Below are 14,261 nucleotides of genomic sequence, written 5' to 3' on the forward strand. Positions count from 1 at the left end.
ATGGATAGGCAGATTCATTACTGCCTTATTTGAAACCTTGTGCACATTTTTTACTAGTTATTAATTACTACATGGATTTGAATATAATAGATTTAAATCGTGTCCTTGGAAGCATAACTGGTCACAGCCAAAACCCACAAAGTGGCTTTATTCTGTACCCCAGTATGTGTTCCCCAGGTTCAGACCCTTGACTTGAGGGCTGTACACACAGATCACAGTTTCCACATCATGTACCTCTGCCTCCAGCAGTCAGACTCTCAGCAGAAGTTCTGTGACATCTCTTTCCTTACAGTGATTACAAGTGCAGTGTGCTCTCCTTCCTTTGTTTGTTGCTCATGTTCAAATTGAATTATACCCAGACTACCTTTCTCACGTGAAACCTGTATGTCACCTATCTCTTTAACTTCTTATTCCTGTGTTTGCATATTTTATTTCCACATTCACCCCTTGCCAGCCCCTGATATAGAACTCAGCAACTCTTCAAGCTCCCGCCAAAGAATCCACTCACACAAACGCATCCATGAGTAGTATGGACTTTACTGAAGATGCTGTAAGAGGTAGAGAAGGGGGTACATCCTATTAGACATTTTGTTCTCAGAAGTCCCTCTTGGCCAACCTGCCACTGTAGGTTTTTCTCTTTGTCTTCCCCCTCTCCGGGCTCAGTCACCTCAACAACTTTTTTCTTGCCGGATATCCAATCTTCTCCCCCAGCTTAATTACCGTCTTAAACCCACTACTTAGCAAAAGAAAAGGCCCTTTAGTTAACAGTCCACGCATTGGAACCTTAGAAGCCAATTTAGTGACCCACTTGTACTGTACCTGAGCATATTCTTAAAGGGACGTCTCACATTTCATTCCAAGAAGAATCTTCCAGTATATATATGCACACATATTAGTGCTTTCCCAAGAGGAATTCTTGTGAATGAAATGATCTCCACCTTGTTACATACGCCATGCACACTTTCTGTAACTTCGTTCCCTGGTACACCTCTCACCTGGTTATCTCAGGAAGATTGCTCTCTTTTCTTCTGTTTGCCTCCTTCCCTCTCAATTTACTTGGGAGTCAAAATCTGACCATAATTATGACTGGTAGTCACAATTTTGTGCAAATAGAATTCTATCAAGGGAAAGAAAAGACATGAATTTTCTTAATTTTAGACCATTAGAAAAACCAGGCCTCACAATCTCAAAGATCTACCTAAATACCCAGAAATACCCTTCAGAATTTTTGCAGCTATGTCCATATACATTTTCATCCTTCTCAAACAGTTTTACTGGTATACTCACACTTTTAGGTGAATAAAGTATTTCTTTACAATTTTACTGATTTGATACCTTTCTAATGTTTATTATTCCAAAGTACATTATTTCATTATGGTTTTAATATGACTTTGTATGCCAGTTTCATTTCCGTCCTGTAAGTTTCACCCTTACCTAAGTACTCCACATGCTGTGCTCTGCTAGCGTCTGGTGTTGCATGTGCTCTTCACTCTGTCCTTGATGTGCTTTCCTTGCTGAGATCCTTTACCTTTCATAACAGAACAAGTGTTATCTATTTTGTTAATATATATATGAATATATTTATCTGTATATATAAATAATATATTAGGGGTATATTTACACGTTTTTCATGATTCACTTAATGTAAGAGATTCTGAATCTGGATAGTCTATTTTTTTAAAAAAAATCACATTATTGAAACTGAAGGGTTGGTGTCTATTATTGTTATTATTACGTGTTTGTACGTGTTTTCTAAGTGACTCCTGGTGTAAGGCAGGTTCCTAAGGTTAGGTCAGGGATCTCTGAGTCTCAGGAAAGCTCTGCCTAGAAAAATGTGCATGCAATTTCAGGGAATTCATGAACCACCTGCAACCCATCCTTGGACCCCTGTACTCCTTTACACTTTCCTAAAAGCAAACTTTTACTTTTCAAAAAGATTACCAAGTAACCTGCAATAACCTATCCCTCAGCGCATTCCTCAGCGTTGGGGATGAAGCTAAGTCAAAACAACCTACCTGAGTGAACCCCTGAAAATGGACAAGAGCTGGAACCTCACTAAAACCCAGTGGGAAGGGGCGGGGACGATTCTGGCAATAACCTGAGGAAGGGCGCCTCAGTAACGCAGGTCGGTGCGCGGTCATCAACCACTTGCTGAGTGCCTGCGAAGCGTTACGACCTGTGCTAGGCGCGGGGGCCGAGCTCTAAGCGACACGGCGGGCAGCGCCGCGGAGCAGGAGAAGGCGTCGCTGCCGCAGTCCGCAGGTGATCACCCGGCGCCCCGCTCTCCCGCAGCTCTGAGAGCTGGGAACGAGAGAGGCGGCGTGAGGGCGGCGGACCGCACAGGCGAAGCCGCCTCCACGAGCCGGGACCCAAGCTCGCTCCCTTCTCCATGCCCCGCGCCGCCCCTCCCCGTCCTGGTCTCCCAGCCTGGGGCTTGGCACGGGACTCGGCCCGACTCCAGTGTCTCCTGCAGTACCGCCGACGGGAACACTCATTTTTCACTTGTTTGTAACACGCTTTGCAGCCAGGGTTTTCCTCTGGGGGACCCAACTCTGCCTGCACCAGCCGCTTCGCCACAAAGTCGCCAGCTGCGCTCGGCCGCCACCCCGCCTCCGGGAGAGAGAGAGGCAGGAGCTCCCCCGAGAGAAGCGCCGGCCGCGGTCGCTGGGGCCGCTCTAGGAAGCCGGGAGGACCCCTCGTTAGCGCAGGACCGCGGCGGGCCCGGGGGCGGGGCTTGAGGGCCTGGGGCCCGGCGCGGCGCGCGGGTTGATTGAGGTCTGCGGTGCCTTTTTGCCGGTGACCAACGGAGTCAGGACGCTAAGGACCGAGCGAACTCCGGGTGGGTTGTCCGCCGCGAGCGCAGTCTGTGGAGCGCCAGCTGACTCTTACGTCCGTGTCCTGGGGGCGACGGCGGGGCACTTGGGCCTTTGTCTCTCAGCCGGATGTGATTTATAGGTTGTGAACATATTTCACATCCCAGAGTGTGATTCATTCATCCATTCCACAGACATTTATGGAGTCCTTGCCGCGGTCCAGGTCCTTCAGGACTTCCAAACAGGCCTGTTAAGATAATTATCTGATGACTAATCATTAAAATTTAATATAGTTGCAGTAGGAAATGATAGATTCAAAGTACGGAAGGCAGAGTTGGCTTTAGAAAGAAGGAAGAAGGCACGGTCCTCAGAGACGGCAGGAAGGACTAAGAAGTTAAATGTGGAGTGATGAGTGCTGCGCCAGCAGAGTTGATCGTTTGAGGCCTTTTTGCTGAGAAGGTGGGTGGTTATGCGTTGGCAGTGGGCAGAGGTCTGGGACAGCTGCTGGGCAGATTACCCAAAAACTCCGAAAAAGGAGCAAAATGCTTCCATGCTCTTGATCTGCTGGTTATGTCTGGCATTCTCTAAGCTGGACTTGGGTGGGGATGGGGAGGCACTTTGGTCAGAGTAGGACTATAATCCACACTCCACTCCACTCACTCCCAAGTGGGGGGAATCCCAGGAGTGCAGCGAAGGTGGGAAAGACCTGGGAGGTCTTCATGCCGTTGGGTGGAGAAGTCTTCAGGTGGAGCTCGGAATTCTTTGCTGAATTGTGTCCTCCTCAAAATTCGTTATGTTGAAGTCCTAACCCCTATGACCTCAGAACGTGACTGTGTTTGGAGATAGTCTTTAAAGAGGTAGTTAAGTTAAAATGAGGTTATTAGGGTGGGCCCTAATAATTAGGCCACAGACACGCAGAGAGGGAAGACCATGTGAAGACACAGGGAGATGATGGCCATCTACAAGCCAAGGAGAGAGGCCTCAGAGAAACCAACCCCACGACACTTTGATCTTGGATGTCTAGCCTCCAGAGTTGTAATAAATTTCTGTTTAAGCCGCCCAGCCTGTGGTGCTTTGTCAGCGCAGCCCTAGCAAACTCATACACAAGGTCACTACAGCGGCTAAGTACTGAATTCTGGGGTTTGTACCGGCTGCCTGCCTCAAGGATCCACACACCACTGCTACACTGTCCACTGCTGCTGAGACGGGTTCTACCAACTGTAACCCAGAGCCCCTGCAGGCTGGGGACTGCACAGCGCAGACTGCTGCTCAAGAGCCATCTGCTGAACAGAACAGAAGATGCTTGAACCCTTGAAGATGTTCTAGGCAGGAACTGTTGCACTCTCTCCATGCCACCCAATCCCCAGACAGTCTGCCTTCTCAGGGGCAATTTCTGAAGCGGCTGCCCTCCTCAGCGGCCACACCCTAAAAACCATGGTGCAAGGGAAACCTAGAAGACAGGACAGAGAGAGGCTCCTGCCAGATCAAACGCCCAAACCCCTTGGCTCAGTCTGTGAGTGCCTTCCTCCACAGTCCACATCCTCACTCCAGACACGGCTATCTTGCTTCTTACCTCTCCCCCCTTCTGCAGTTTTCCTGGTGGAGCCAAAGAAATAAACATCATGGAAGAGAACTCACCTGAAAGTCTACGATCTTGTAAATGAAACTGTTCTAATTGCAATTATTCCCTCATCTTGGTTTTGTTATATTAAAAGACTTTGCTCACGATCCCTGAAGAGGGGTCCAGGAATTGACTCGTTTGCATAAACATAATCTTTTTCTCTTTCTGTAGGCATACAAGTGCCTTGCTCACCCCTTCTGGTGGGAGAGCTTGCCCTGGATGTGTAATGGAATAAACAAGCAGCTCTGTACCTGTCAGGTAGAGGACAATCTTTTGTCTGTATTTCTTACCAACCCCAGTGGTCTTGGCCCTCAATGTACCTGGGTACCCACTTCCTCCAGACCAGGTCACCAGTATCCAGTACAGTGAATCTGCTGTGGAATCTCTACTAAGGGTGTTTATATGGCATCCCTAGGTGGTCCATCAGCTTCCCGAGACAAGGTACAGTCTGTTTCTTCCTTTTTCTCCTGCTGTTGACCAAAGACCACACTCTTGTTAGCAGGTACCTGTTCTTTTGTTTATTCAGCCGCACAGCTGGGGGGACCTCCTGCTATCAGTGAATTCCAAAATGCGCATGTGGGGCCAGCCCCAGTGGCCTAGTGGTTAAGTTTGGCGCTCTCTGCTTTGGCGGCCCAGCTTCAGTTCTTGGGCGTGGACCTACACCAATGTCTGTCAGTGGCCATGCTGTGGTGGCAGCTCACGTACAAAAAGAGGAAGACTGGCAGCAGATGTTAGCTCAGGGCGAATCTTCCTCAGCAAACAAAACAAAAAAACCCAAAATGCACATGAGCAAGGTACTCATACACAACAGGACCAGATTATGATTATACAAGTATGGCACCTTCAACTCCCAGGATCCCCTCAAGGATAAGGAACTAGTTCCTGTAACATTAAACTAAGCACACAGAACCTCTGTTGTTGGAATACATCCTTTTGTCCTAATGAAGTCAAAACAGATGGTTTCAGGTCAACACTTTGGCTACAAAATGTTTTTCTGGTTTCAGCTCTTCTCAGAGTGCCAAATACAGGGCACTGGAGCCAGAACGATGGCTGCTTCCGGAGTGACCACCACCAAGGGCAGAGATCTAACCCACAGCCTTGACCTCTTGTCCTCAGCCTGTTTCCCAGATCCTGCTCTGCCTTTTCTGGGACCAGGACTCTCCTTCCCTGGTCAATTAGCAGCACCAGGTTGCAGCAGTGGGGAGATGTCCCATGGGGTGGAGTGCTGCTCATTGTCTTCCCAAATCTATTCTCTCCTTCTCCATGTAAGAGAATTTTATTGGGCAAATGGCCATCCTGCCGGAGGTGTTTTCCAGCCTCCCTGGAAGATAGATGTGGCCGCGTAATTGAGTTTTCACCAAAGGACTGCGGCGCCTCCTGTGACACTTGCTGAGAAGGAACTGTCCTTGTGATCATCACTCTGCTTTTCCTGTAGCTGGAATATGGCTACAGGAAAGATCCAGCTCCAACCATGTGGACAAAACCATTCTAGCTCATGGGACGGAAGAGCAAGACGGAAAGTACATGGGTTCCTGAGGCATCAGGTGAAATGAAACCAAGCAGCTCCTTACGCCAGGGCTTCACAAACTTTTTCCATAAAGGGCCAGACAGTAAATATTTTAGGCTTTGCAGGCCACATACAGTCTCTGATACTTGTTCTTTTTTTCCTGCTTTTTATAACACTTAAAAAATGTACAAACCATTCTTAGCTTTTGGGCCATAAAAAAAAATGGGCCGGGGCTGGCCCCGTGGCCAAGTGGTTAAGTTTGCGTGCTCTGCTTCGGTGGCCCAGGGTTTCGCCAGTTCAAATCCTGGGCGGGGACATGGCACCGCTCATCAGGCCATGCTGAGGCGGTGTCCCACATGCCACAACTGGAAGGACCCACAACTGAAAATAATACACAACTATGTACCGGGGTGCTTTGGGAGAGGAAGGAAAAATAAAACCTTTAAAAAAAAAGGGCCATGAGCTGGATTTGCATTTGGCCTGTGGGCTGTAGTGTGCTGACCACCGACTTACCTCTGGGCATTGCTGTGACAGAGAAATAAAACTTGTATCTTAAGAGTCAGGGAAGGCTTCTTGGAAGAGGTGACAATGAAGTAGAGGTCTAGATAAAGTAAGGGGTGACGTACGTAACTCTCCGGGGGAAAAGCATGGAGGCAGGGAGGTGAATGAGGACAGAGGTCCTGACGTGGCAATGCACTTGTGACACAGGCCAGTTAGCAACTTATTGTCTCCTAACTCCAAACCTGCCGTTCTCTGCCCTAGTTCATGATACGGGAACTGGACCTGGAGACATCTTCCCTTTGCCAGCAGACACAATGTTAGGCTTTGCCAGTAAAGCGCACTGGAGGGACAAGGCAAACAGGAAGGGGCTTCTCCTGGTTCCGGCAGTTTTTCCTTTTGTTCCTCCAGTGCAGCACCCAACCTCTGCTGAGTTCGCTGGCACCTCCACCAAGTGGTTCCTACTTTGGCCCCTCGGTGAACTTCGCCATCTGGTGGGCTGTAGCCAGTCTTGTATTGGTAACTATTTAACTAATTCAAAAAGAACAATAGCCCTGACTTGTAGCGTTGACTGACTTCCATGGTGTGAATACTCCAACGTGACCAATTTCATTGTAGGGTTGGGAAGAGAGGTGCAAAATTGGCTCTTGCAAGCCTGTACAGACCAGCTCCAGCACGCCACTGGACCCACACCCTGTCCAGGAAGGTCTGAATTTCAGTCTTGGCTGGGGGCCCCCTTCTCAGGGTGCTTCTTCATTGGCTCTCCCTCAGCCCTAGAGGTAGGAGCTGCTCCCCACGAAGCTATTCCTATATCCTTTAAGATCTCTCCTTAACCATTAGCAGATAATCTCCTTTTACTGGTCAATACTTCTTTATATTAAACTTTCCCTGTTCAAATGACTAGTGTGGTTTGTTTCATGCCTGGACACTTGCAGATGTGCCCCTGTCCAGAGGGGAAGACCAGTGTCGGTCTGAGAAAGGGCCAGGACCAAAGACCCATTCACAGTAATACTGACAGAAAAACCTCCACTGGCTGAGCAGCCGCTCTGTGCCAGGCCCAGAGCCCTGACGGAGGAAGCATTCTGGCTATCACTCGCAGCAGAAGGCATCCTAACTGACACAGTCTCTTACTCAGAGGACAGGAGGTGATGATCTGCAGGTGGGGGCAGGTAAACAGTTTGTCCTAAATCAAGAAAGACACAGGAAAAACCTTAAAGTGCTTATAACTTTTACGGAATCTAGCCCTAAAATTGACTAGACAAAAGGACAGTTCTGTCTGGGGACTTTCTCACCTTCAGAACACTGGGAAGGCTCTTTTCTGGCATGAACTCTCTGACGTCTAATAAGCTCTGAACTCCACCTGGAGGCTTTCCCACATTCTTTACAGATGAACGGTTTCCCTCCCCTGTGGATTCTCAGATGCTGACTCAGATACGAGCTTTGACCGGAGGCCTTCCCACACTCATTGCACTCAGAGGCTTCTCTCCTGAATGAATCCTCCGATGCTGAACAACACGGGCACGCCACCTGAAGGACTTTCCACATGCACTACATTCATAGGGTTTCTCTCCTGTATGACTTCTCTGACGCTGAACGAGGTTTGAGCTCTGATTGAAAGTTTTCCCACAGTCACTACACCTAAAGGGCTTCTCTCCAGAATGAATTCTCTGGTGGATTATAAGGTGTGAGCTATATGAAGGCTTTACCACATTCACGACATTCATGTTGGAGTTTTCCTATGGGTGACAACCAACCACCCGAAACTTTTCCCTTGGGCAGGGCACCGCCTCAGTCCCTTCACTTCGGGATTTCTCTGCTGCTGCTCTGAAGCACCCTCAACTTCAGAAGAAGCTTCAAATGCAAAGGTGCCGGTGGTGGGTTTTTCTGAGAACACCTGAGATTCCACTCCAGTAATGGGCGGTTGTGCCAAGGATCCTCTGTCCTTGGGCTCCGGGTCATCTTCCGCAACAACTGGTGGAAAATGTAAACATCCCTGCTCTGGATGTACAGAAAGATGACACTTGGGTTAGGATTCACACTTCTGGCATGAAAATAAAAGCTTAAAAAATATTCAACAAACACACAACAAAGTCTGGAAGGGTATTTACTTAAATGTGAACAAAAGTTCTCTCTTGGTGATGGGACTGTACAGCGGAGAGCATTTCTTCTGTTTTCTTTTCCCCTTGCTGATCTGTTTTTTCTAATTTTTCCTTAACGGAACACTGTAAAATGTTATTTGAAAAATAAAATATGTTTCAAGGTAAGATCTTTGTAAGATTTACTCTTAAAAAATGAGAAAAAATGGTGGCATGGTTAAGTTCGCATGCTCCGCTTTGGTGGCCCAGGGTTCTCGGGTTTGGATCCCAGGTGAGGGACCTACACATTGCTCATCAAGCCATGCTGTGGTGGCCTCCCACATACAAAATAGAGGAAGATGGGCACAGATGTTAACTCAGTGCCACTCTTCCTCAAGCAAAAAGAGGAAGATTAGCAACAAGTGCTAGCTCAGGGCCAATCTTCCTCACACACATGCACACACACACAAATCAAAAAAAAAAAAAAGAGAGAAAAAGTAGTATTTCCAAGAAATTGGGGACTGGTCAAGTGATGTTGTGAGGGAAGGGAAAAGCAAGAAAGCAGCAGCACCGGGTTAGGGGAAAAGAGGTGCCTCCCAAAGGCAGAACGACTCTGCCCCTCCTGACTCTACCCCGCACCTCTTCCCATTCATCCCAGCCCCATAAATCTGCAGCCACTGCAAAGGATCCCCAAGCAGCGGCCTCCTTTACTGAAGGGCCGACCGCCAGTTCGGGGCCTCCTCCCTGCTTGGTGCTCCCTGCCTTTCCCTGTGGCCTGCTCCTTAGAAAAAGAAGAGAAGAGTGCTTTGCCTTGTTTTTAACTGTCTGTGACACTTTTTGTGTTTTATCTGTAACACTCTCTGTAGTCTGCAGAGGACAAAAAGCAACTGCTGTAAGAGACAACTCAAGAACATCTGATTTAAAACATACCTCTTGTTTTTTCAGGTTAAAAGCTTGTGGTTAAAGAAATCTGCAAGATTAAAGAAATCTTGCTGAAAAAACATGAAACGATAGCTAGCTTCTTTTCAAAAGTATCAAGCTGATAAATGAATAGAGACTTACTAAATAGAAGTAAAAGAGGCAAGAAAAAGTCTGGAAGTCAGGCAAGGAAGCGCCGGGAGGTAAAAACACACTTTTGGAATAGACTCTAAGATTAATCTCCATTTCTAGTTTCTCCATTTTTCCACTTTGTTTCTAACAAGAATTTGGTTTTTCAGAAGCTGTTGTTTGGTGGTGGGGCTGTGGTGTAAAACCAAATATTAAATAGAATCTTCTTCTTTTTTTTTTTTTTTGAGGAAGATTAGCCCTGAGCTAACATCTGCTGCCAATCCTCCTCTTTTTGCTGAGAAAGCCTGGCCCTGAGCTAAGATCCATGCCCATCTTCCTCTACTTTATATGTGGGACGCCTGCCACAGCATGGCCTGCTAAGTGGTGCCGTGTCTGCACTCGGGATCCGAACTGGCGAACCCTGGGCTGCGAAAGCGGAACGTGCACACTTAACTGCTGCACCACTGGGCCGGCCCCTAGAAACTTCTTGACTAGCAACACATTCACGTTCTGTCACAATGGTTCACAACGGTTCACAGTCCTGCGGCTGAGTCTAGAGTCTGGCACAGAGGCGAGGATGTCTCTGAGGGTGTATGCAGGCTGGGAAGGAAGTTTTTGCAGTAAATTGGAAGGGTAGAGCGTAAGGGTTGACATAAGGGAGTTTCAAATAGAGCTTTCAGATGGGGTAAGTGGTACATAAAGGTCATGACAGGCTGTAGCTCACATGGCAGTTGCTCTAAGCTTAAAGTGTGTTTTGGGAGGCATGGGGAAGTTACAAGAGAAATGATCTCAAGGCTGGCCTCCAGCTCGGGTCAGAGGTATTATGAACTAGGAGTCAGAAGCAGTGGAGATGATGAAGCAGGAAGTGAATGAGCTATTTCCTGGTCCTGTTTTAGGGCTCTCTAAAGCTAGGAGAAGCTGGTGGGGCTTTATAGCTAGATATGATATAAGTTTTATTTAATCTTCAGAGTGACCTTATGAGGTAGATGATTATTATTCCTAATTTTACAGGTGATGAAACAGGCTAAGTCTCTCCCCTAGCAGGTAAGAATAATAAGGCCAGGATGATGATAGCCAACTTCTGAGCACGGCTATGTGCCCTTTATACTCCCTCCTGCTCCTCTCCCTCCCCACAGAATCCTGCTCCTCACCACTCTCTGGGAAAGGCTGGGTCTCCTGAGGCTGGAGCCGGATGCTTGGAGCCTCCTGGGCTGCTCCCAGAGGTGCCTTCTCCTCCCACGGCTCTTCCTGGGCAAGTCCATGTGCAGGGCCTGGGACCTGGAGGTGATCAGGCACCACTCCGTTTATGCGGGACCAAAGCTAACAAGGAGACTTCAGAGAGCCTCCCCAGGGTCAGCACAGGGGAAGGAAGAGGAGCTGGAGTCTCATTCAGGCTTGAGGGCAGGAAAGACAGACAGAAACACACACTAACCGCTCCACCTGGCCTCAGAGAGGTCTGAACTTGGCAGCTGCCCCCACTGCTGCCCTCTGTTCCGCCCGAAGCTCACTGATCTGGCTCCCACAACAGAGCACATTTTCCCTTCCCACCTGCAGTCCCGCTTCCTCAAGTCCTTTCTCTAAACCCTCCAGCACAGTCACAGCCTCCTCTCTACTTTCAGGGTGATGTCCCCGCACACAGGATTGGAGCTCCCCAGGCAGGATGGTCAGGAATTGCTCCAGCACCAGTAACTCCAGGATCTGCTCCTTGGTGTGCCTGTCGGGCCTCAGCCACTCGCAGCAGAGCACCCCGGCCTCCCGGGGACCAGGTGTCTCCTGGTGGCAGAGCTGCCTGAAGCGTCCGCAGAAGATCTCTTGACTGGGAGAGTGGTGCCCATGTAGCCTGGGCTCATACCCCCAAGCCTGTTCCTCTTCCTTTGGCTCCATTGTCATTGTCATAATCTTCTCTTGATCCTGTCTACCCTGAAGGGCCAGAATTTCAGCTGCCGTTGGTGATACAGCCATCCTAGCCTGGACCAGCTCTGGAGAAGGCCCATACCGGCTGGAGTCTTCCAGGGGCACTCTGTAACACAAGAAATCATCATTCTTTTTTTCTTCATTCATCAAACACACATCAGCATCTACACAGAGCCAAACCTTGTGCTATACCCTTTAATCCTTTTTCCTCCATCTCTCCCCAGAATCCTGTTTCACTAAGAGTCACTGCCTCTGAGAAACTTGCAATCTGGTAGACAGCGATGTAAAGTGTCTTCTACAATACCACCAGATAAATGCTAAAGCAGGAAAAATAGCGTTCTGGGAGTCTACAGGAAGAAACAAGTTTGGAGCAAAACCCCAGTTTCCAGATTTAGAGCCTAGCGGTGAACAGCTTTCAGCGCCAGGTGACTTGCGTGTTTTCAATTTTGATTCTCTCAAAGATGCTGGAGAGGCAGCCTCCTTCCAAATGGCCCCCATTATCTTTTCTCAAATTTCTGGAGCGGCCACAGCAAAACATACATATATATTTAAATTCCTTCGAAGGGGTTAGATCTTATTCAAACGCCCAGGATATGTACAGGGCCTTGTTACGGCTGCTATGAGTAAGACTTGACCTTGGGTGAAGTGTCCAGCGTCAGGAAAATCCAAGAGGGAAGGAGGTGGGACTCACCCAGAGGCCATTAAAGTGCATAAACGGGCTGTTGGCCGAGGACAAAGGCGGCGCGGACCAGCACCGCAGCAGCCTGATTCTCAAGGCGCTGCCCGGCGGCCCCAGCCCAGCTCCACGTCCACGCACGGCCTTGGGCAGGTGCCCGCCCGGCGGCCCTGGGGACGGGGCTGCAGTCCAGGCCAGCTACAACTCTCCACTCCCGCCGTTCACTTTCTCCTGGGATCTCGAGAATGGGGAAGGGGGCACCGCCCCCCCCCACGCCCCCACACCACGTGACGCAAGCCCTGCAGCGGAGCGCGGGGACCGCGGGGACCCAGACCGCTTCCGCGCAGACACGCGCAGCCCTGGCCTCGGCTCCTCGCGGGTCTGCCTGCGGGGTGGGCTCGGGGCAGAAAGCGCCGCTGCCTCCGGGACCCGCACGCCGGGAGGCGTCCGGGAGCTCAGCCTCGCAGGCGGAGGCGGGCCGGCGCGAGCGGCTGATGGGGCCCGCGGTCGGCGGGCCGCGCCCCGCTGTGCAGTTGTCCCCAAGGGGCGGTCCAGGCGGGCTGAACCGGCTGGGAAATTCCAGACCCGAGCACGGCCGGTTGCAGCACTTCCTCCTGTATATTATTTTCCAGTTGCGTCTTCCTAGACCTGCTCTGAGAATCACAGCTGAGGAAGAAGATATCCTCGAGGAGAAAATATTCCCCACCACCGACCTACCCGTGTCCGTTGGTAAATAAACAGTCCCTGGGGAGGAGAGAAAAGAAATCTAAGGTTTCACATACTGGGGTAGGGGAAATAGGACTTGTTGGTGGAGAGAGTTATTGCTATCTTGTTTTCCAGTACTGATAGAGAAACACGCATCCGATGAGGAGTTCTAGGGAGGGCAAGGGGACCATTATGAGAATGGAAGAGTACCACAGAACAAACTATAACAAGGGAAAAAATAGAATGCACTAGAACTATTGCAAACCAGCAAAAACCAGAAAGACTCCAGTTGGATCAAAAGAGGACATCAAAAGCAAAATTACAAAGTGTCTAGAAGGCAATGAAAAGAACACTTCACGGTAAAAGCTAGGGGACCCAGCAACAGCCATCCTTGAAAACGTATGGCCTTCATTACCTCCCTAATCAATGAAGACAGATATAAAAGAATTTAAAATTCACTCTAAGAAACCTTACAAGCATAGTAAGATAAACCCAAAGAAGCAAGGAAAAGTGAATCAATAAAGATAAAAACTAATGACATGGGGGCCGGCCCCGTGGCCAGTGGTTAAATTTGCGCACTCCCCTTCGGTGGCCCAGAGTTTCCCTGGTTGGGATCCCGGGCGCGGACTTGGCACCGCTCATCAGGCCACGCTGAGGCGGTGTCCCACATGCCACAACTAGAAGGAACCACAACTAAAGAATATACTAGTATGTACTGGGGGGATTTAGGGGAGAAAAAGCAGGGGGAAAAAAAAAGAAGAGTGGCAACAGTTGTTAGCTCAGGTGCCAATCTTTTAAAAAAAAACACTAATGACATGGAAAAGTTAAAAATAGTAGAAGGCATAAATTCAAATGCTAATTTCTTTGAAAAGAGCAATAAAGTAGATAAACTTGTTTAGATCCTGATTAAGAAAGGGAAATACAAATTAACAAGAATAGGAATGAGAAATAAAACATAACCACAGAATCAGAAGAGATTAAAAGAATTAGAGACTATTACATTCAACTTAACGGTAGCATATTTGAAAACCTAGACGAAATTTGAAACCCTAGATGATCTTCTGGTAAAATATAAATTACCAAAATCATGTGCACCAGCTAAATGTTTGTAAAACAACCCTGACTCCGGTGGAAGAGCCCAAGAAAGTGCTACGGAGGAATTCCATTTAGATGTAACATGAAGCACTGTGTTCAGGCAGACATTTCTAAATGGGAATCAAAATATTTAACTAGAAACCAACCCTGAAGTTTAATTTGAAATAAATGAATACTTTGCCCAAGCAAAAGCTTGTTTAACCTGAGTTTTTTCTGTAATGTATAGTTTATGCTTATATCTAGAGGAGAAAGAAAAGCTAAGAAAATTACACACACTCTGCTCTTGTGATGAATATAGTTTTCAATTAAA

The 14,261-nt window shown here is 48.4% G+C and overlaps 1 protein-coding gene across 1 annotated transcript; it reads right to left on the reverse strand.

The window, feature by feature from the left end:
* Positions 1-1,375: 1,375 nt before the first annotated feature.
* Positions 1,376-14,188, reverse strand: ZNF232 (zinc finger protein 232). The gene is given in 8 exon segments (XM_070482489.1): positions 1,376-7,728; positions 7,730-7,914; positions 7,917-8,134; positions 8,136-8,177; positions 8,179-8,437; positions 10,713-10,839; positions 11,110-11,581; positions 12,167-14,188. Coding segments are annotated over 8 exon segments (1,359 nt in total). The 5' UTR covers positions 12,178-14,188; the 3' UTR covers positions 1,376-7,683.
* Between the last annotated feature and the right edge of the window lie 73 nt (positions 14,189-14,261).

The sequence above is a fragment of the Equus asinus genome, chromosome 13 (genome assembly GCF_041296235.1).
Source record: "Equus asinus isolate D_3611 breed Donkey chromosome 13, EquAss-T2T_v2, whole genome shotgun sequence".
Classification (NCBI taxonomy): domain Eukaryota; kingdom Metazoa; phylum Chordata; class Mammalia; order Perissodactyla; family Equidae; genus Equus; species Equus asinus.